We start from the raw sequence: 21661 nt of genomic DNA on the forward strand, positions 1-21661 counted from the left end.
CCCGGCTCTGGCAGTGCGTGCACACACACATGTATGTGTATGTTAATCAGGAAGACAGTGAATAGCTGTAAATGCAGCTTGCTCAGGAAATAAAAGGGACAATCCAACCTGCTTAAAACCCAGGTCCACACCTCCAGCTTAATAACTGCCCAACGGCAGCACTGCTTTAAACAAGACGACAAAAAATTCAAGACCATCATCTGACATCAAAAACAAAAAATTCCAACAATTTGTTGTGACTGACTAGTACAATACTGTCCATCTCACAGGTCTCACATGTGTGTGTACACACGAGTAATTGTATGTATTCATGCACATATGAATCTGCCTGTGCATCATGGTGGTTTAACGTTAAAGGAACAGTCCACCGTACTTCCATAATGAAATATGCTCTTATCTGAATTGAGACGAGCTGCTCCGTACCTCTCCGAGCTTTGCGCGACCTCCCAGTCAGTCAGACGCAGTCAGACGCGCTGTCACTCCTGTTAGCAATGTAGCTAGGCTCAGTATGGCCAACGGTATTTTTTGGGGCTGTAGTTAGATGCGACCAAACTCTTCCGCGTTTTTCCTGTTTACATAGGTTTATATGACCAGTGATATGAAAAAGTTCAGTTACACAAATTGAAACGTAGCGATTTTCTATGCTATGGAAAGTCCGCACTATAATGACAGGCGTACTAACACCTTCTGCGCGCTTCGGCAGCGCATTGATACGGAGCTCAGATATCAATGCGCTGCCGAAGCGCGCAGAAGGTGTTAGTACGCCTGTACTAGACCAGTTTGTGGTTGGTCTGGACAAATTACGGAAGTAGTTATCGCGGGATTAGGTTTCGTGGGATTTCATGTCATGTTCATGTCGCGCGCATTGCGTTTTTGTTGAACACAACTTCAAAATAAAAGCAATGCACATTCAGTCCATGCATGAGGTAAAATTAGAAAATACGTTTATTCTGTAATTTCTAATTAACCTTACGCGGGCCGGTCAGAATGAACCAAAGGGCCGGATGCGGCCCGCGGGCCATAAAATGCCCAGGTCTGCCTTAGAAGAACCGCCTCCTTCCATTCTGCCGTCAACTGATCATGTTAAATAACGCTGCTGAGAAATCACTGATCTTGATTTTATAGTCTATGGACGTGACATGACCCTAGTGATTACTGATCGGCTGTCTCAGTGTCACCTGCGAAAAAACCATCACGTTTTAGAAAAAAAAGAAGAAAAACATCCACTTTCAATAGTCCGGGAGCCAAAGGCCCAAATTTGGCTGAACCTGGCTTCGTCGGTTAAAGTTTTTTTTTTTTTGCTGTTTGTTGTTGTCCAAGGTCTACTCATTAAGATAAGAGAGGGTGCCCGGTGATATCCCTTGGGCAATTCCGGATATTGGCCCTTTATTGTTGGATGTGCTGCAGTCATAGCCTAAATTCTGACATTTTGACATTCTTCACTTTATGTTCACCAAAGTCTATATATCATACTTATTTTTGTGTTTGTTAACATAATAGGATGAGTTTAAGGCCTGGGGGTGGGGTTCCAGCCATGGTTGGGGGTGTGGCCATGCAATTGGGGGCGGGGCTTATACCAAAAAGCCCTTTATTACTCTATTACTTTGGTTGTTAATGCGAGCCTTAAATTATTAGGCATACACTCCATTGTCATCCTTGTGTTTACTTCTGCAGGGGCATATGAGGGACACAATTAGCTAATTCAAGCCAACTTGTGTAGCTATCTTGCTAACTCTGTCAATCACACTGCCCCCAAAAGATCACAGCACGCATAAGCTAAGCAGAGAAACTATTTGACTGTAATCATGAAAGAGCAGTGACATGTACTCACTGCTCACCAGTGAACTAGACCCATAGTTTCACAACACTGGCTAGCACACCCAACTCTCACCTAGTAAATGCTAGTCACTGATTTTTTTTAAGCTAATACATTAAGCTAATAGATTGCTTATTTTAACGATATTGACTGTTGAAATAGTAATGTCCCTGGTTCCCTAGTAAAATTCAGGGCATTGTCCCCGATTATCATCTCAAAAGTCTGTTAACTTTACCCTCACCCCCACTCCAAACCACACTGCTTGTGGACTGAGAGTCATGTGCACTAGCCAGTCCACTGACTAGCACGACTTTTAAAACGTTGGGCAGTAAGGTTTCCTTAAGCTAATACATTAAGCTAATAGATTGCTTATTTTTACGATATTGACTGTTGAAATAGTAATGTCCCTGGTTCCCTAGTAAAATTCAGGGCATTGTCCCCAATTATCATCTCAAAAGTCTGTTAACCTTACCCTCACCCCCACTCCAAACCACACTGCTTGTGGACTGAGAGTCATGTGCACTAGCCAGTCCACTGACTAGCACGACTTTTAAAACGTTGGGCAGTAAGGTTTCCTTAAGCTAATACATTAAGCTAATAGATTGCTTATTTTTACGATATTGACTGTTGAAATAGTAATGTTCCTGGTTCCCTAGTAAAATTCAGGGCATTGTCCCCGATTCACCCCCACTCCAAACCACACTGCTCTTCCACTGACTAGCACGACTTTTAAAACGTTGGGGAGTAAGGTTTACTTAACATTCTCCTCTGTACTAGCTGGCATCCAGTACATAAGCATATTTTTACAGACACTAAGCAATGGCAAAGGGTTTAGAGGGTTTTTTTTTTTCATCTGAACTCTTAGTTCTTTCCTTAAATAGTTTTTGTGTTTTGTGTGTGTGTTTGCATACTGTATGTAATTATTTTACATAATTATTGCTCATTAGTGTGTGTGCATGTGTGTGCGTGTGCATGCATGCATGCACGTACATGCTTTATGTACTGTAGTTCTTGTATCAAAATTGTTAATTTTGCAAATTTATTAAAGGGTCAATTACACGTTTGACTAATTTGACTGACAGTAAAGCGTGAATACTGTACAGCCAATTTGGTTAATTGAAAATCAGTATCTTTTGCTATTCTTGTGTGTGTGTGCGCATGCTGTATATGCCATTTTGCATGCTTGATATATTGCATACTGTAGTTTTACATAGTGGATCACTGGTGTGAGTGTATATGCATGCTGTATATAGTTCTATTGCATGCTGTATATAGTTCTTTTACATAGTGGATCACTGGTGTGAATGTATATGCATGCTGTATATATTTCTATTGCATGCTGTATATACAGTAGTTCTTTTACATAGTGGATCACTGGTGTGAGTGTATGCATGCTGTATATAGTTCTATTGCATGCTGTAGTTCTTTTACATAGTGGATCACTGGTGTGAGTGTATACATGCTGTATATAGTTCATTTACATAGTGGATCATTGGTGTGAGTGTATGCATGCTGTATATAGTTCTATTGCATGCTGTAGTTCTTTTACATAGTGGATCATTGGTGTGAGTGTATGCATGCTGTATATAGTTCTTTTACATAGTTATTGGTCATTAGTGTGTGTGTGTGTGTGTGTGCATGCTGTATATAGTTCTTTTGCATGCTGTATAGTTCTTACATAGATATTGATCATTATTTTGTATTAACTGTAGAGTTTATGTAATACTTGTATAAAAATCGCTAATTTGGAAAAGTTATGAAAGGGTTAATTAATCCACATTTGATGTATTTGAATGACAAATATAGAGAAAAATGTGAATACCTATCAGATACAGCCAACTTGGTGCATTTAATATCAGTATTTACACTGATATTATTTTTTTTGTATTTTCTTCCATTATTTGGGCATATAGGGCATTAAAGGGTTAATATATTAAATTGCCCAAGGGATATCACCGGGCACCCTCTTAAATCTTGAAGAGCTACCTCAAATCTATAAGATAAAGCAAAAAAAAAAAACTTTAACCAAAAATTCCGGGTCCGACCCCATGGCTCCCGGACTACAAAGCTGCTTCATAGTAACGAGGACCTTGACAGAAATGTAGTGGAGTGAAAAGTACGATATTTGTCTTTCAAATGGAGTGAAGTTAAAGTCATAAGTTGCCAATAATAATACTCAAGTAAAGTACAGATACTCAAAGTGTACTTCAGTACAGTACTCAAGTAAATGTACTTCATTACCGTCCACCTCTGTTAGCAAAATATACATTCTGATAAACGTGTCAATAGACGACGTAACTCATTAATGGGCTTAACTGAAAGCATCATGTTGTCCTGTTTCCTCCAGAGGTCTGGTGTTTGACACGTTGTACGGTAACCTGCTGAAGGTGGATGCCTATGGAAACATCCTGGTGTGTGTCCATGGCTTTAACTTCCTGCGTGGGTAAGATGTTTATGTCTCTGGTTAAAAACCTCAGTAGTTTGTATTCATGGATGCAAACGGCGCGCCTTTTGGCGGATGCCGCCTTTTTCACGGCCGTCTGGGGGACTTGTGTGAATCGTGCAGATCCGATGAGGTTTTTTTTTGGGGGGGGGGGCGTGGCGTTGGAGTGTCTGATTATAATTTCATCAAAGTAAATTCTGTATTAAAATTACTCAATAAGCAAATGCCGTTACAGTCCATGAAACATAGGAAGTATAAGTATGAGAAGAAAACAGTAAGGCCCAAAAAAAAAAAAGTGTGTTTCAGGTAACATGAAATACTAAAATAAGGTCGGTAGGTAGGAAAAAAATTATTATTTTTTCTTTATTTTTTTTATTTTGTTCGAAAAAATTAACACAAACATCTTACAAAATAGTATTTTGGCACAGAATCCTTTATACCACACATCATAATAAAATAAGTGTTTTAAATCTTTAAACGAATAAAAAAAAAAATATCGCAAGAGTTCGAGTTATGATCTACGGAAGCGTATTGCTGCCACACTCAAAAAAAAAAAATTGGCTTAGAATCAAGTAATTCCGTGAAAAGATATTGTTAACAAAGTTATCACGTTTTTACAATATATTTATCATGTAATAACATCACGTAATTTCATGATACGAAATTATCACGTTATTTCATGATATTTTCATGTAATAACGTGAAAACACCTTATCAAGAAATAACGTGAAAATAACGTCCTAGGCTAGGCTACTTCCATTAAAAGCAGACGGCCTAGCCTACTGTAGAACTTGGGTCGAGCAAAAACACCGAGCAAAAACATGGCTGAATCCTGAATGACTCCTATTTGTATAAATAGGGGACTACATAGGCAGCAAAACGTAGTTTTTCCTGCCATGGAAGTGCACTTGTATACTGAAGAGGAAGCAATTTGCATTACAGCCTTGAATGAGGATTCAAAATGGCGGCTCGGCTCAGTTTTCCCTTCCTCCTTCAGTATACAAGTGCACTTCCATGTTTATGCAGGAGGGCTGATAGAAGTGGCGAATCATTTTACTTTTTATCGTTTCTTTCACAACTTAAATGCGTTGAAACAAAAAATTATGACAAACTAACGTCGCTTACACTAAAATATCGAGGGAAATTCAGGCTTTCGTCTAAACGGGGGAACAGGGGCGCTGCGCCCTCTTGCTCTCGGCGTGCGCCCCCTTACCGACTCCGTGAAAACATCCCAGCAGCACTACGTGACATTGTGTCTGATCATCAAATACGTTATAATTACTCCAAAAATATTCCAATCATAGTAGATACACCGCCAGACGGTGCAGAAACAATCCGAATTGGCGTTTTCCAGACTGAGGCGCCATGTTGTTTAGTTGTTTACTTGTCGCGGCTGCTCTCGCGAGATTTGACATGGGTTACATACAAGGTCAGCTGACTTGTAGAGCGAGATTTCTCGAGACTGAATGACCTTTCACCCACCGGCGCGGGAGCTTTTGACAGAAGTAGTTCGCGAGTTGTTTTTGTTGACACTTGGGCATTTAAAGATGTCATCCCGCGGCACAAAGCGGAAGAAAGCCAAAGACTGTCCGGGGCAGAAGAAGATTACTTCTTTCTTTTTCAATGTTGACAGACAATTTGTTACAATTTCCCTCTCAGATAGCCTCAGAATGTCCCATTGGAGCATTTTTCAAAGGCTTTGCACGGCGGGGGGGACAACCGGCACCATCTCCCCCCCGCTTCACTCCCTCACCATGGTGAGCGCCCTCATACTAAATTTTTCTAGAAAAAACCCTGGAAATTTGTAATAAAAACTTTACGGTCGGCAATTTCGATGCGGAAATTCTCGATCATTCGGGTTATCGGAAACGCACTTTTTTTTTTTTTTTTTTGGCCTAAATCAGAAAGCTGCGCACGTAAAGCCAATTACGTAACTTGCGTTGGACTGATGGAAATCCTTGTGCGTGCAGTGAAGTGCAGCCAGCAGCAGATAATGGCGCGCAGCCAATTGGCTTTACGTGCGCAGCTTTCCGATTTACTGTTTTCTTCTCATACTTATACTTCCTATGTTTCATGGACTGTAACGGCATTTGCTTATTTAGTCATTTTAATACAGAATTTACTCTGATGAAATCATAATCAGACACTCCAACGCGCGCAAAAAAAAAAAACCTCATCAGATCTGCACGATTCACACAAGTCCCCCAGACAGCTGTGAAAAAGGCGGCATCCGCCAAAAGGCACGCCGTTTGCATCCATGAGTATTATCATAAGCTGTCATGAAAAACGCTGTCTAGTGATAGACTAACTAACTGAAACGTCTGTTATTTGCTGTAGTATGGGCAGGCTGTGCTATTATTAACCACATTTAAAAAAAAAAGTTTCCATCATATTCCTTTACTTTATACTAGGCCTGACATCCGAGAGCTCTATCCCAACAAATTTATCCAGCGTGATGACACCGAACGCTTCTACATCCTTAACACTCTCTTCAATCTGCCAGGTGGGTGCTTAATCACTGCCGTCTGTCAAGATTAGCGAGGGCCTACTTAGGTTCAGGCGTTTATTTGCTTTCTATTTAACAGACCTGTTTTTTCAGCTTTTTTTTTTTTATATATTGACGCATTTCAAGTCTCACTAACTGACTGGAACGAACACGTGTCTAGGGTGCTTTCACATACAGTTGCAGCCAGAAGTTTACATACAGTTTAGAAAAAGAGACAGAAGCTTTTTTTTTTTCCTCCATGAGGAAACTTTTCCTGTTTTAGGTCAGTCAGGATCCCCATTTTTTTTTTTTTAATTTGTAAAATGTCAGAGAATGTGTCGGTGTGTCAGCCCTGTGATGACCTGGCGAAGAGGGCGGCACGGTGGTGTAGTGGTTTAGCCTGGGCCCGCCCATCCTAAGCGTGACGCAACACGAGGGCCTGTTGCGAGCTTAGTCTGGCCAGGCAAGCTATCTCCAGCTCCCGAAAAATCAGGAGCCAATCAACTTTGAGCCTCTCCAACGGCCCTGGGTAGAGGCGTGTTCAAGGCAGTGACGTAGTAGAACTGCGACCGGAAGCCATAGATTGTTTACAGAATCTATGCCGGAAGCGCTTCATTCACTAGAAACATTACGAACATGGAGCAAGTTCTCATTGAAAACGGAGCAAAGAGCAGCCCTGGAGGGATTTATTGAAAGGAAGGACGTTTTCGCCTTGCTCCCGACCGGCTTCGGTAAGAGTTTAATCTACCAGTTAGCCCCGTCGCGTCACATACGTCAGAGGAAAGAGTGATGTGATTGGTTTAAGCTTCGTCACAGCCTTTTCTGGCTTCGACCAGTAGCAAACTGAGGCATTTCAGGGAGGCGGGTCAACCACGCACTTTGGGAAACGGTTGGGCTTAATATCTTTGCCAGACCAAATGCTCGCAGAGCTTTGAAGTCGCATTAGCCAGACTAGTAGTGGTTAGCATGGTCGCCTTGCAGCAAGAAGGTTCTGGGTTTGAACCCAGCAGCTGGCGAGGGCCTTTCTGTGTGGAGTTTGCACGTTCTCCCCGTGTCTGCGTAGGTTTCCTCTGGTTTCCCCCACAGTCCAAAGACGTGCGGTTAGGTTAACGTGGGGCGGCCTTGGGCTGAAGTGCCCTTGAGCAAGGTACCGAACCCCTGACTGCTCCCCGGGCGCTGTAGTGTGGCTGCCCACTGCTCTGGGTGTGTGTTTACCACTTCAGATGGGTTAAATCCAGAGGATGAATTTCACTGTGCTTGAAGTGTGCATGTGACAAAGGTTTCTTCTTTTCTTAGACTTGTCCAGGGTGTACCCTGCCTCTCACCTATAGTCAGTTGGGATAGGTTCCAGCTTGCCTGTGACCCTGTAGGACAGGATAAGCAGCTATGGATGGATGGATGGATGGATGGATGTCAGAGAGAATTTTTTTTTTTTTTGAGAATTTTTAATTACTTTCATCAAAGTCAGAAGTTTGCATCCACTTGGGTAGTCTCATCTCCATCTCATTATCTGTAGCTGCTTTATCCTGTCCTACAGGGTCGCAGGCAAGCTGGAGCCTATCCCAGCTGACTACGGGCGAAAGGCGGGGTACACCCTGGACAAGTCGCCAGGTCATCACAGGGCTGACACGTAGACACAGACAACCATTCACACTCACATTCACACCTACGCTCAATTTAGAGTCACCAGTTAACCTAACCTGCATGTCTTTGGACTGTGGGGGAAACCGGAGCACCCGGAGGAAACCCATGCGGACACGGGGAGAACATGCAAACTCCGCACAGAAAGGCCCTCGCCGGCCACGGGTTTCGAACCCGGACCTTCTTGCTGTGAGGCGACAGCGCTAACCACTACACCACCGTGCCGCCCCACTTGGTTAGTATTTAGTTGAATCGCATTTGAACTGTTTAACTTGGATCGAGCGTTTTGGGCAGCCTTCCACAAGTTTCGCACAATATCTCGCTGGAATTTTGGCCCGTTCCTCCTGACAGAACTGGTGGAGTCGAGTCAGATTTGTAGGCCTTCTTGCTCGCACACGCCTTTTCAGTGCCCCCCAGAAATGTTCTGTATAAAGGATTGAGGTCAAGGCTTTGTGATGGCCACTCCAATACCTTCACTTTGTTGTCCTTAAGCCACTTTTGCAACTAATTTAGCGGTATCCTTGGGGTCATTGCCTATTTGGAAGACCCATCCACGCCCAAGCTTTAACTTTTTGGCTGATGCCAAGCCATCTGCTTATATCAGCCCCATTCTTTCTCACTGGCTACCTGTTCTGTCCAGAATTAAAGATAAAATCATACTACTCGCCTTCAAAGCTCTCCATAACCTTGCTCCTTCTTACACCTGTGATCTTCTGACCCCTTATACTCCATCCTGCTCTCTCAGATCCTCTAGCCATAATCTCCTTGCTGTTCCTGGCTGTGTCCATCTTGAGCGTTATGATGGCTGTGCGCTCCCATGGTGTTTATACTTGCGTATTATTGGGGGGTATACTGGTTTACCTCTGTCTGTATCTCCGTCCGTCTGAAACACCCTTTTTCTCAGCAACCACAAATCATAGCCACTTGGGACTTGGTACCGAGCTTCAGCTTGGGGTTCTATACCGTGTGTACCGTTTTCAGGTCTGTCCCACATCGACTTCCTGTTTACCGGCTGAATGTCTTTACGAAACATCTAGGGTGGATTTTGACGCTATTTCAAGAAGCAAACTGCTATTTCAAAATGACGGTTTACCAGGATGCTGTTTGAAATCCCTGGGGAGAACATGGCTCTTTACTTACAGCGGTGCTTGAAAGTTTGTGAACCCTTTAGGATTTTCTATATTTCTGCATATATATGACCTAAAACAACATCAGATTTTCACGCAAGTCCTAAAAGTAGATAAAGAGAATCCAGTTAAACAAATGAGACAAAAATATTATACTCGGTCATTTATTTATTGAGGAAAATGATCCAATATTGCATTGTACTATTGTACTTGTTTCAGGGTTCATTATTTGTTGAAGTCAACGTTCATAATAAGTATCTTATTCCTTCGATTGCTTGCATTCTGGTATAAGCGAGAGCGGGGGGAGGGGTTACATAAGTGAGCAGTAGCTCCCAGTTGATCTTGTTTGAACAGATGAACGTGGGCCCTTCAGGCATCTGGAAATTATACCCAAGGATGAACCAGACTTGTGAAGATCCACAATGTCTTGAGGGGTGTTCACACGGCACATATTTGCATCGATGCTGCACCGATGTATTTTGTTGCGATATGTCTTACACCGGTGTAAATTTTGTGGAGCGTTCACACGTCACAAACCTGCTTACTAGAGAGAAGCGCGTTAGCACTGGTGCAGCCCCACTTGCGTTCACACGGCAGTTTTTGCGACCGTGCTATACGATAGTAATAATGCGGAAATGAAATATGCACATGCGTGAAAAGGTACTTCCTTTTCCCCGGTTGTCATGGCATCACCAAGCGCCGGGAAAACAACGTGGATGAAGACACCAGTGTTGCCAGATACTGCTGACGTTTTCCAGCCCAAAATATGTTCAAATCCGCCAAAATGCACTTAAAACCGCCCAATCTGGCAACACTGGAAGACACGCAGTTCTGTTGTTGTTGATATTCGCCATTTTGGAAGCGCAAAATACCAGGATGCAAATTATACAATGCCCGTATGTAATCAACTCTCCTCACACGTAGCGTGTAGCGAGACCCTGTAGCGTTCAGACGTCCCATTTTATATCGGTGCTGTCCCGCAAACTAGCATTTACGCCGGAGTAAATTTCTTAAACCACCTCCCGAACAGGGTTAGATTTGCACCGGTTTAAGCAGCTTTCAGGGGCTACACCGGTATAACTTGGTACTGTGTGAACGCTCTACCGGGGCAGCCCTGGTGCTACACCGGAGTAAAAGTTGCCGTGTGAACACCCCTATGGTTGATTTCTTTTGATTTCCCCATGATGTCATGCAAAGAGGCCCTTGTGTTTTGAAGGTGTGCCTTAAAATACACCCACAGCTGTGCCTCCATCATTAACTCAAATGATGTCAATCAGCCTATCAGAAGCTTCTCATGCCAAAGCATCATGTGGAATGCGCCAAGCTGTTTAAAGTCACCGTTAACTTTGTGTATGTAAACTTCTGACTTTGATTAAAGTAAATAAAAATTCTCGAACAAAAAATCTCTGATTATTCTGACATTTTACAAATTAAAAAAAAAAAAAGGAGATCCTAACTGACCTAAAACAGGAAAAGTTTCCTCAATTTTACTGTCATATATGGAGAAAAAAAAAAGTTTGTCTTTTTTCTAAACTGTATGTAAACTTCTATGGAATCAATTTTGTGCCAAAATGTTCATACAATACTTTTGAAATATCAAACGAAAACGACAAATCAAAATACAAAAAAAGAACAAAAAGTCAAATTTTCTAGACTGGCAAACAAATTATTCGTGTAATCGTGCAAAATCAGTCTATTACTCTTCAGAAACCTTTTATTTTTGTTCCGCGTCTTTCTCAGTTTTGTTTGACGTAATTTATTTTGGTTGCGATTCCAGCTTTCTCGTTTGCGCTCCCTGACTTTTTGCTTGCAGTTTTGGCACAAACTTCACGTGTGGGCGGGCTGTCCAGGAATGCATTCCCATTGGCTAACTTGTGTTTGACTGACAGCTACGCTCAGCCATTCCTTACTCGGATTCTGGCGGACTGTTTGACGAGTGGCCGATCCATTGACGGTAAACAAGGATGGAGTGGACTTCAGTGGCGACTATGATATTGAATTAATTAAATTCAACATCATAGTCGCCACTGAAGTCCACTCCATCCTTGTTTACCGTCAATGGATCGGCCACTCGTCAAACAGTCCGCCAGAATCCGAGTAGGGAATGGCTGAGCGTAGCTGTCAGTCAAACACACGTTAGCCAATGGGAATGCATTCCTGGACAGCCCGCCCACACGTGAAGTTTGTGCCAAAACTGCAAGCAAAAAGTCAGGGAGCGCAAACGAGAAAGCTGGAATCGCAACCAAAATAAATTACGTCAAACAAAACTGAGAAAGACGCGGAACAAAAATAAAAGGTTTCTGAAGAGTAATAGACTGATATTTTGCACGATTACACAAATAATTTGTTTGCCAGTCTAGAAAATTTGACTTTTTGTTTTTTTTTTGTATTTTGATTTGTCGTTTTCATTTGATATTTCAAAAGTATTGTATGAACATTTTGGCACAAAATTGATTCCATAAACTTCTGGTTTCAACCATAGTTGATTCAAGTTGAATCCTGGTGCTTTCACCGCACCGGCGTGGTTTGTTTGGACAGATGAGAATACAGCAGTCGTACTGAGGTGTAGCTCAGAATAACAGCTCGCTCTTCAGAAAGTGAGTCAGCTCTGAAACAAACCAATTCCAGGAAGTTAATCAGTCATGCTACGGAGAATAAACTGACGTTCAGGTGAAATACCATGTCTGAAACTGCACCTTTTTCTGAGTTAACATCCTGTAAATGTCTGCACCCACCATGCCGTTTTCTCCTCCCTCCCATGCAACGACTTTAAGCAAGAGCCTTTAGTGGGAGGCCTGGGTTTCTACTGCACACCACTTTTCCAGTACGCAGTCAGTTCATATCATGTAGCTGAGAAGGTGGTTTTGGTGATGAGTTTCAGTTTGCATCAGTGTTTCTTTTCAAAGTGAGCTGGTAAACTGAGCCAAAGAAGAGTTCTGGTATAGTAGACGTATGATTCAGTGACCAAAAAAAAATATACTGGATACAAGAAACAAATTGTTTTAAACTAGTTTTATATTTATGATACCCCTGTTCCAAAGGGGGGGGGGGATACTGGTTTACCTCTGTCCGTCCGTAACACCCTTTTTCTCAACAACCACAAATCATAGCCGCTTGGTACCAAACTTCAGCTTGGGGTTCTATACCGTTTTCAGGTCTGTCGCACATCGACTTCCTGTTTATCGACTGAATGTATTTACGAAACATAGAGCATGGATTTGGAAAATTTTCGTAATATTTTTCTCAGCAACTACAAATCACAACTGCTTGATATTTGGTACCGAGCTTCAGCTTGGGGTTCGATACAGTGTGTACCGTTTTCAGGTCTGTCGCACATCGATTTCCTGTTTATTGACTGAATGTATTTACGAAACATATGGCATGGATTTAGAAAATTTTCGTAACATTTTTCTCAGCAACTACAAATCACAACTGCTTGATATTTGGTACCGAGCTTTAGCTTGGGGTTCGATACCGTGTGTACCGTTTTCAGGTCTGTCGCACATCGACTTCCTATTTACCGGTTTAATGTACTTAGGAAAAATATAGCATGGATTTAGAAAATTTTCGTAACACTTTTCTCAGCAACTGCAAATCACAACTGCTTGATATTTGGTACCGAGCTTCAGCTTGGGGTTCGATACCGTGTGTACCGTTTTCAGGTCTGTCGCACATCGACTTCCTGTTTACCGACTGAATGTATTTACGAAACATCTCATCTCATTATCTCTAGCCGCTTTATCCTGTTCTACAGGGTCGCAGGCAAGCTGGAGCCTATCCCAGCTGACTACGGGCGAAAGGCGGGGTACACCCTGGACAAGTCGCCAGGTCATCACAGGGCTGACACATAGACACAGACAACCATTCACACTCACATTCACACCTACGGTCAATTTAGAGTCACCAGTTAACCTAACCTGCATGTCTTTGGACTGTGGGGGAAACCGGAGCACCCGGAGGAAACCCACGCGGACACGGGGAGAACATGCAAACTCCACACAGAAAGGCCCTCGCCGGCCACGGGGCTCGAACCCGGACCTTCTTGCTGTGAGGTGACAGCGCTAACCACTACACCACCGTGCTGCCGTTTATGAAACATATAGCATGGATTTAGAAAAATTTTGTAACACTTTTCTCAGCAACTACAAATCACAACTGCTTGATATTTGGTAGCGAGCTTCAGCTTGGGGTTCTATACCGTGTGTACCGTTTTCAGGTCTGTCGCACATCGACTTCCTGTTTACCAACTGAATGTATTTACGAAACATATAGCGTGGATTTTGACTCTGTTTCAAGAAGCAGAATGCTGTTTCAAAATGACAGTTTACCAGGATGCTGTTTGAAATCCCTGGGGAGAACACGGCTCTTTATTTACTCGTTTCAGGGTTCATTATTTGTTAAAGTCAACATTCATAATAAGTGTCCTATTCCTTCCATTGCTAGCATTCTGATATAAGCGCGAGTGGGGAGGGGGGGATACGTAAGAGAGCAGTAGCTCACAGTCGATCTTGTATTATTTTTTTTTCACTTGCTTTGAGCACCGGCTCTGTATTCTCCGTGCTTGGTAGACTTCCATGATGTTTGATGCGTCTCCATAATTCTGACCCGTGACTAAGAGATTTACGAGTGTGGTTTTAGCAGTACACACCCGTCAACTCTTGGTCTGTTTAATTGCCAGCATGAAAACAAACGAGACGAAGCGAACCAGAAATAAAACCGGTTTCACTCTGATTCATAATAACAGGTGCAAAAACACAGTAAGACAAGAAGTTAGGTTTTTTTGGGCCCCAGTAACGTCTGGCACCGAGTGACCTAGTTTAATAAAGCCCTGGTGCGCATGAAAACTTGACTACTTTCACTTTGACAGTGCTTTATACTGACTTTTTCAGTAACAGGTTTGCCAAGTCAGTACAAAAGGCATGCAAGTTGTTTACAGTGTTTTTTTTTTTTTTTCTCTTTTTTTCTGCATACAGAAACCTACCTCTGTGCATGCCTCGTTGACTTCTTCTCAAACTGTGACCGGTACTCGAGGTGAGAATTTCACCAGCAGTGACTCGTCACACGCTCACCTTGGACACTGCATCCACATACTGATTGAGGTCCTAACTCTCTCGCACACACTGGGAGAGGCTCATCAGTGCACACGCGAGGCTGATGAGCAAAGCATAGTGTGACGAAAATCGGTGCACGCTTTATTTAGCGTAGACACAGTTGTAGCACACGGAACTGTGTACAGGCATGGCATCAGGGAAAATGTCCTCTATACTGACGAATCAGGTAGCATGTATCTTACAGAGAAAAGAATCATTTTTCTGAACACAAAGTACACGGATAGTAATTAATTGATTTGATTCATGACTGAAGTAACGATACATGTAATCTAAACACTCCGGTGTATAGCCTTAAGCCTATACAGACGTAATTGAGTGTGTGATTTGTTCTGGTATGGATGCATGTCCTCTGAAACAATTGTTGGTCCTTTTAGGGGGAGAGGGCTTTCCTGTTTGGCTCGGAACGACCTCAAACAAGGGAAGACTGTCCCATTTAAACCATGTCTGACTGTCTATGTGTTTTGACTACCTGGCCGCAGAGCCTTAGCCTTTTGTCCCTTTTTGAACCCTCTAGCTGTGAGACAGGCTTCAAAGATGGAGACCTCTTCATGTCCTTCAAGAGCATGTTCCAGGACGTGCGGGACGCCGTCGACTGGGTCCACTTTCAGGTAGCAGGAGATTCGAGGTCGGAACAGAGCGTAATATATTGCACGCTGAAGTTTTGACCTTTTTAGGATGACAGGATGCCTGAAGGCACATTCGAGTATTCTAATATTATCTGAAACAGGGTCCTTTTGTCCGTAGGGAACTCTGAAGGAAAAAACAGTAGAGAATCTGGAGAAATACGTGGTAAAAGATGTAAGTGTGCACTGCTTCCTGCTTCCATGCTCTTCCTGCGTGGTTTCGGTTCCATGCGGTGTTGTTTGAAGTGAGTTCTTTCTTTCTCTCTGTCAATCTTCTCTAAAGTCCAAGCTGCCTCTGCTGCTCAGCCGCATGACCGAAGTTGGCAAAGTGTTCCTGGCCACCAACAGTGACTACAAATACACAGATGTGAGTTTACAGATAGCGCACAGCTGTCTTAACACACTTGCACACCTACATAAACATGGGAAAGAACGAACGCATGTCAGGTTTTCCTAGACGACAGGCGACTGCTCGTTTTCTATGCACGTTCACGTCACAGAGTCGCAATTTCAGTGACAAAGCGGCAGCATAACGTGCGACATTCGGACTGAGATTCTGTTCTATTTTAAGCCTAGGTCACAACCGGACGTACGATTTTTCGGCCGTGCGATTTTTGGCATTTCCCAAATCGCTGCGGTTTTTTTGTTCGTGGAGAAAGACGCACGTTGGCTGTAAGTTTGTCTTGCAACCTGAAAAAAACGTAAGCGCCCGTAGAGTTCGTTTGACACGACAAAGAACCTCTGCGGCCGGTCTACGGCTCGAAAATCAGCACGTCACACGCACGCCCTCCGTGCGTTTCACGCGCGCCCTTCTTGCGTTTTTTGCACGTAGGGGTGGTGTAGTGGTTAGCGCTGTCGCCTCACAGCGAGAAGGTCCGGGTTCGAGCCCCGTGGCCGGCGAGGGCCTTTCTGTGCGGAGTTTGCATGTTCTCCCTGTGTCCGTGTGGGTTTCTTCCGGGTGCTCCGGTTTCCCCCACAGTCCAAAGACATGCAGGTTAGGTTAACTGGTGACTCTAAATTGACCGTAGGTGTGAATGTGAGTGTGAATGGTTGTCTGTGTCTATGTGTCAGCCCTGTGATGACCTGGCGACTTGTCCAGGGTGTACCCCGCCTTTCGCCCGTAGTCAGCTGGGATAGGCTCCAGCTTGCCTGCGACCCTGTAGAACAGGATAAAGCGGATAGAGATGATACGAGACCGGCCGTAGGAGCACGTACAGCCAGTTGTGACCGAGGCATTAATCGGTAAGTCGGGTGTGATCCAGTAGAGCACCAACAGCGACTCCAGTGAGTCCTTGGGCGCGTATGAGCCGATGTTTCTTTAGTTCCCCACTCGCAACTTGAGTTTATTCAATTCTATTTACTGCTTGACGTAAAACAAAAAAAAAAAACACGACAGTATTTGAGATTTCATCTTTTCCTGTCATATATGACCTTTCTTTAAACACGTATAGAGACGTTGCAAAGAAGAAATAAGTACGATTTTTTGGCCGTGCGATTTTTGGTATTTCCCAAATCGCTGCCTTTTTTTTTTTTTTTTGTTCGTGGAGAAAGACACACATTGGCTGTGAGTTTGTCTTGCAACTTGAAAAAACGTAAGCGCCCGTAGAGTTCGTTTGACATGACAAAGAAGCTCTGCGGCCGGTCTACGGCTCAAAAATCAGCACGTCACACGCGCGCCCTCCGTGCGTTTCTTGCGGTTTTTGCACGTAGACCGGCCGTAGGAGCACGTACGGCCGGTTGTGACCGAGGCATTAATCGGTAAGTCGGGTGTGATCCAGTAGAGCACCAACTTCGACTCCAGTGAATCCTTGGGCGCGTATGGGCCGATGTTTCTTTAGTTCCGCACTCGCAACTTTAATTTATTCAATTCTGTTTACTGCTTGATGTAAAAAAAAAAAAAAAAAACACGACAGTATTTGAGATTTCATCTTTTCCTGTCATATGACCTTTCTTTAAACACGTATAGAGACGTTGCAAAGAAGAAATAAGTTTGGAAGGAAGTAGGAGAAACTGGTGGCGCCTCTGGTGACTGTATGGCGCTTGTACAGTTAGCTTGCTTTGCTCGTCTTCTAACGAAGCTGTAAATCAAATCACCGATTTTCACACTGATTCTGGCCACTTTAATAGGAACTTGTTCTTGGTTCTAAGATCCCTGTTCTTGGCTGGCAGGAGTGGAAGCCAGTGTTGTCTTCTGTTTGCTGTCGCATGCTGAGATGCTTTTCTGCTCACCACGGTTGTAAAGAGTTGCTCTGAGTTACTATATCCTTCCTGGCAAAAAAGCTCGAACCACTGACCTCTCTTATCAACAAGGCGTTTCTTTCCACCCACAGAACTGTCGCTCACTCAACTCGATGTTTTTTTTTTTTTCTCGCACCATTCTTGTGTAAACTGTCAAGACTGTTGTGTGTGAAAACCCCAGGAGATCAGCAGTTTCTGAAATACTCAAACCAGTCCATCTGGCTCAAACCAACACCCATGCCACAGTGAAAGAAAGCCACACTTTGAGATCACAATTTTTCCCAAAAATTCTGATGTTTGAAGTGAACATTAACTGAAGCTCTTGAATTTATACATTGTGCTGCTGTCGAGGGATCGGCTGATTCGAGAACCGCATAAAACAGCTGCTGGATGTATGGGTGTTCCGAATAAAGTGGTCGGTGAGTGTGTATATTATAGTTGATTTGAGAACTTAACTTTAGCTCCTACCATTTCTCATTGGAACGAAAAAAAAAAACCCTCTGGATAGTGCACGCCCACAATTGTAGTCGATACACGCCCATTAGAAACGAACTCCAAGCGACACAAGTGGCATGTCACTGCCTAGTGTGAACACAGGATGGTGTAACGAAACTAATTTTTTTTTTTTTTTTTGTAATTATTTGCAGAAAATCATGACCTACCTGTTTGATTTCCCTTACGGCCCAAGGGTAAGTGTTTTATTTCACATCCGTATTTTGTAAAAGTGGAACTACAGTGGTGCTTGAAAGTTTGTGAACCCTTTAGAATTTTCTATATTTCTGCATAAATATGACCGAAAACAACATCAGATTTTCACACAAGTCCTAAAAGTAGATAAAGAGAACCCAGTTAAACAAATGAGACAAAAATATTATACTTGGTCATTTATTTATTGAGGAAAATGATCCAATATTACATATCTGTGAGTGGCAAAAGTATGTGAACCTCTAGGATTAGCAGTTAATTAGAAGGTGAAATTAGAGTCAGGTGATTTCAATCAATGGGATGACAATCAGGTGTGAGTGGGCACCCTGTTTTATTTAAAGAACAGGGATCTATCAAAGTCTGATCTTCACAACACGTTTGTGGAAGTGTATCATGGCACGAACAAAGGAGATTTCTGAGGACCTCAGAAAAAGCGTTGTTGATGCTCATCAGGCTGGAAAAGGTTACAAAACCATCTCTAAAGAGTTTGGACTCCACCAATCCACAGTCAGACAGATTGTGTACAAATGGAGGAAATTCAAGACCATTGTTACCCTCCCCAGGAGTGGCTGACCAACAAAGATCACTCCAAGAGCAAGGCGTGTAATAGTCGGCGAGGTCACAAAGGACCCCAGGGTAACTTCTAAGCAACTGAAGGCCTCTCTCACACTGGCTAATGTTCATGAGTCCACCATCAGGAGAACCCTGAACAACAATGGTGTGCATGGCAGGGTTGCAAGGAGAAAGCCACTGCGCTCCAAAAAGAACATTGCTGCTCGTCTGCAGTTTGCTAAAGATCACGTGGACAAGCCAGAAGGCTACTGGAAAAATGTTTTGTGGACGGATGAGACCAAAATAGAACTTTTTGGTTTAAATGAGAAGCGTTATGTGTGGAGAAAGGAAAACACTGCATTCCAGCATAAGAAGCTTATCCCATCTGTGAAACATGGTGGTGGTAGTATCATGGTTTGGGCCTGTTTTGCTGCATCTGGGCCAGGACAGCTTGCCATCATTGACAGAACAATGAATTCTGAATTATACCAGCGAATTCTAAAGGAAAATGTCAGGACATCTGTCCATGAACTGAATCTCAAGAGAAGGTGGGTCATGCAGCAAGACAACGACCCTAAGCACACAAGTCATTCTACCAAAGAACGGTTAAAGAAGAATAAAGTGAATGTTTTGGAATGGCCAAGTCAAACTCCTGACCTTAATCCAATGGAAATGTTGTGGAAGGACCTGAAGCGAGCAGTTCATGTGAGGAAACCCACCAACATCCCAGAGTTGAAGCTGTTCTGTATGGAGGAATGGGCTAAAATTCCTCCAAGCCGGTGTGCAGGACTGATCAACAGTTACCGCAAACGTTTAGTTGCAGTTATTGCTGCACAAGGGGGTCACACCAGATACTGAAAGCACAGGTTCACATACTTTTGCCACTCACAGATATGTAATATTGGATCATTTTCCTCAATAAATAAATGACCAAGTATAATATTTTTGTCTCATTTGTTTAAGTATCTACTTTTAGGACTTGTGTGAAAATCTGATGATGTTTTAGGTCATATTTATGCAGAAATATAGAAAATTCTAAACGGTTCACAAACTTTCAAGCACCACTGTAGCTAGCAAGGTTTTAAACATCTTCAGAGAGACTGACTGACTGTTTTTACCACCTTATTTGTTAAACTGGCTTCTTGCAGTATACGATCTTTACAGATGATTTGAGTGAAATATAGGCCAGGGTTTCTTCCAGTCAAGTTGTCAGAACGTTATCGGGAAAACCTTATTTGGCACAAAACTTGATTTGAAAGCACGACACATTCAGTGCTGCATTTATGGTGTGTTTTTTGTTATAGCAAGGCCTTCCACATCGCCCGTGGCAGTCTTACTTCGATCTCATCCTGGTGGACGCACGGAAGCCACTGTTCTTTGGCGAGGGAACTGTATTGAGACAGGTCGATACGGTGAGTCAGGAGCATTTTGTTTTGCTGAAGAGTACAGAACAAACCGGCTGGTCAAAGAGACGACTCACAGCGTGTTTTTATTTTACCATCACCGTACGAAAAACAGATGAACGCTGTGTAGAATAATGAACTAATCAGAACTGATGCATGTGCTGTGTTGTAGACAACCGGGAGGCTCAAGATTGGAACATATACTGGCCCTCTGCAGCATGGCATAGTCTACTCTGGAGGTGATAAATGCACGCACACACACACGCTACACATCCCTGTTTACCACATACTCACTATATCTGGTGCTTTCAGCTCCAGTCGTCGAGCTCCTCTAGCCTGCGATCAGCAAACCTGATCTTGTGTCAGCAGGGTTTAATAAACGGATCGTGATTTCAGTGAGGTGTCCAAGGACCTAATCAGCCTAATCTCTGTTTACTGTAACATGCCATCTCTATTTGTGGCACATGCGTTATAGAAGTCAAAGGGCAGTTGTTAAAGTCCATCAACTGAAAACTACCAGGAATAAAGTATTGAACTGGAGCAATCAAGGTCTTAGTGTGGGTGTTTTACTTATGGCGTATTCACACCTACGTTGTTTGGTCCGGACCAAACGAACCAAATTTCCCTTGGTCCGGACCTTTTAGGTTGGTCTGAATACAAACCACCGAACTCTGGTCCGGACCAAACAAGCGGACCGAGACCGAGCTGCAAGGTCGGACTCGGTCCGGACCAAAGGAACCCTGGTGCGGGTCTTTTGGAGGTGTGAAAGCAGACCGGACCTAATCCGACAGTTTTGCTTTTTTGTACCTCGGGAGCTTCCGTCGTTTGTCGAGCATTATGGGAAACAGAGTCTTGACACTCCACCGCAAAGTGCAAACACTGTTTCGGTTGTCAAGGGAACCTTACAACAGTCGTTCAGTCATTCAGACCAGTGGTAGGCTAGACTACAGAGTACAAAAAATGAGTAGGGGGCAAACGTGGGCCGAGGAAGAAACGCGTACCCTTGTGGATATATGGGCAGATGTGCACATATCTGAGCTTTTGGAGAGAACACACAAAAATGCCGACGTGTTTGCTGTATTCAGTGAGAAAATGAAAGAGAAGGGGTTCACGCGCTCCCCAGAACAATGTCGGCTAAAAGTGAAGAAACTCCGTCAGACCTACATTAAAATCAGGGACATTCTTTCAAAAAGTGGCGGTACTAGCGACGCAAAAAAGAAATTCATCTATTGCGTGAAGAGCCAGAACTGTCACAACATGATGTGCGCTCATCAGCGCTATCCTCCGTAGCCACCTTGCCCTTTGTCGTCGTCGCTGATAAATTACTTGTACAACAGCATAGTAATCGCACAATTGTGCAAACAGTAAAAACTGGAAAAAACGTATAGCTTTGATGACATTAAAAAGAATAACAGCACGGAAAGCCTTCACCGGTGTCCACCATTATCGACACCCTGTGGAATTAAGTGACGTTTACAACCGTTATAGATCGATCTTTGTTGAAGTCGATGAAGTAC

General features: G+C 43.2%; 1 protein-coding gene across 2 annotated transcripts in view; it reads left to right on the forward strand.

The window, feature by feature from the left end:
• Positions 1 to 21661, forward strand: part of nt5c2b (5'-nucleotidase, cytosolic IIb) — a 138133-nt gene that overhangs the window by 89806 nt on the left and 26666 nt on the right. For both annotated transcript variants that reach the window (XM_060898968.1, XM_060898969.1), the window contains exons 5-13: positions 4164 to 4259; positions 6671 to 6762; positions 14486 to 14543; positions 15138 to 15231; positions 15368 to 15421; positions 15530 to 15613; positions 18132 to 18173; positions 20046 to 20153; positions 20317 to 20383. In XM_060898968.1, the coding sequence (XP_060754951.1) occupies positions 4164 to 4259; positions 6671 to 6762; positions 14486 to 14543; positions 15138 to 15231; positions 15368 to 15421; positions 15530 to 15613; positions 18132 to 18173; positions 20046 to 20153; positions 20317 to 20383 (695 nt within the window). The remainder of the gene's footprint in view (positions 1 to 4163; positions 4260 to 6670; positions 6763 to 14485; positions 14544 to 15137; positions 15232 to 15367; positions 15422 to 15529; positions 15614 to 18131; positions 18174 to 20045; positions 20154 to 20316; positions 20384 to 21661) is intronic.

This window comes from Neoarius graeffei, chromosome 18 (genome assembly GCF_027579695.1).
Source record: "Neoarius graeffei isolate fNeoGra1 chromosome 18, fNeoGra1.pri, whole genome shotgun sequence".
Lineage (NCBI taxonomy): Eukaryota > Metazoa > Chordata > Actinopteri > Siluriformes > Ariidae > Neoarius > Neoarius graeffei.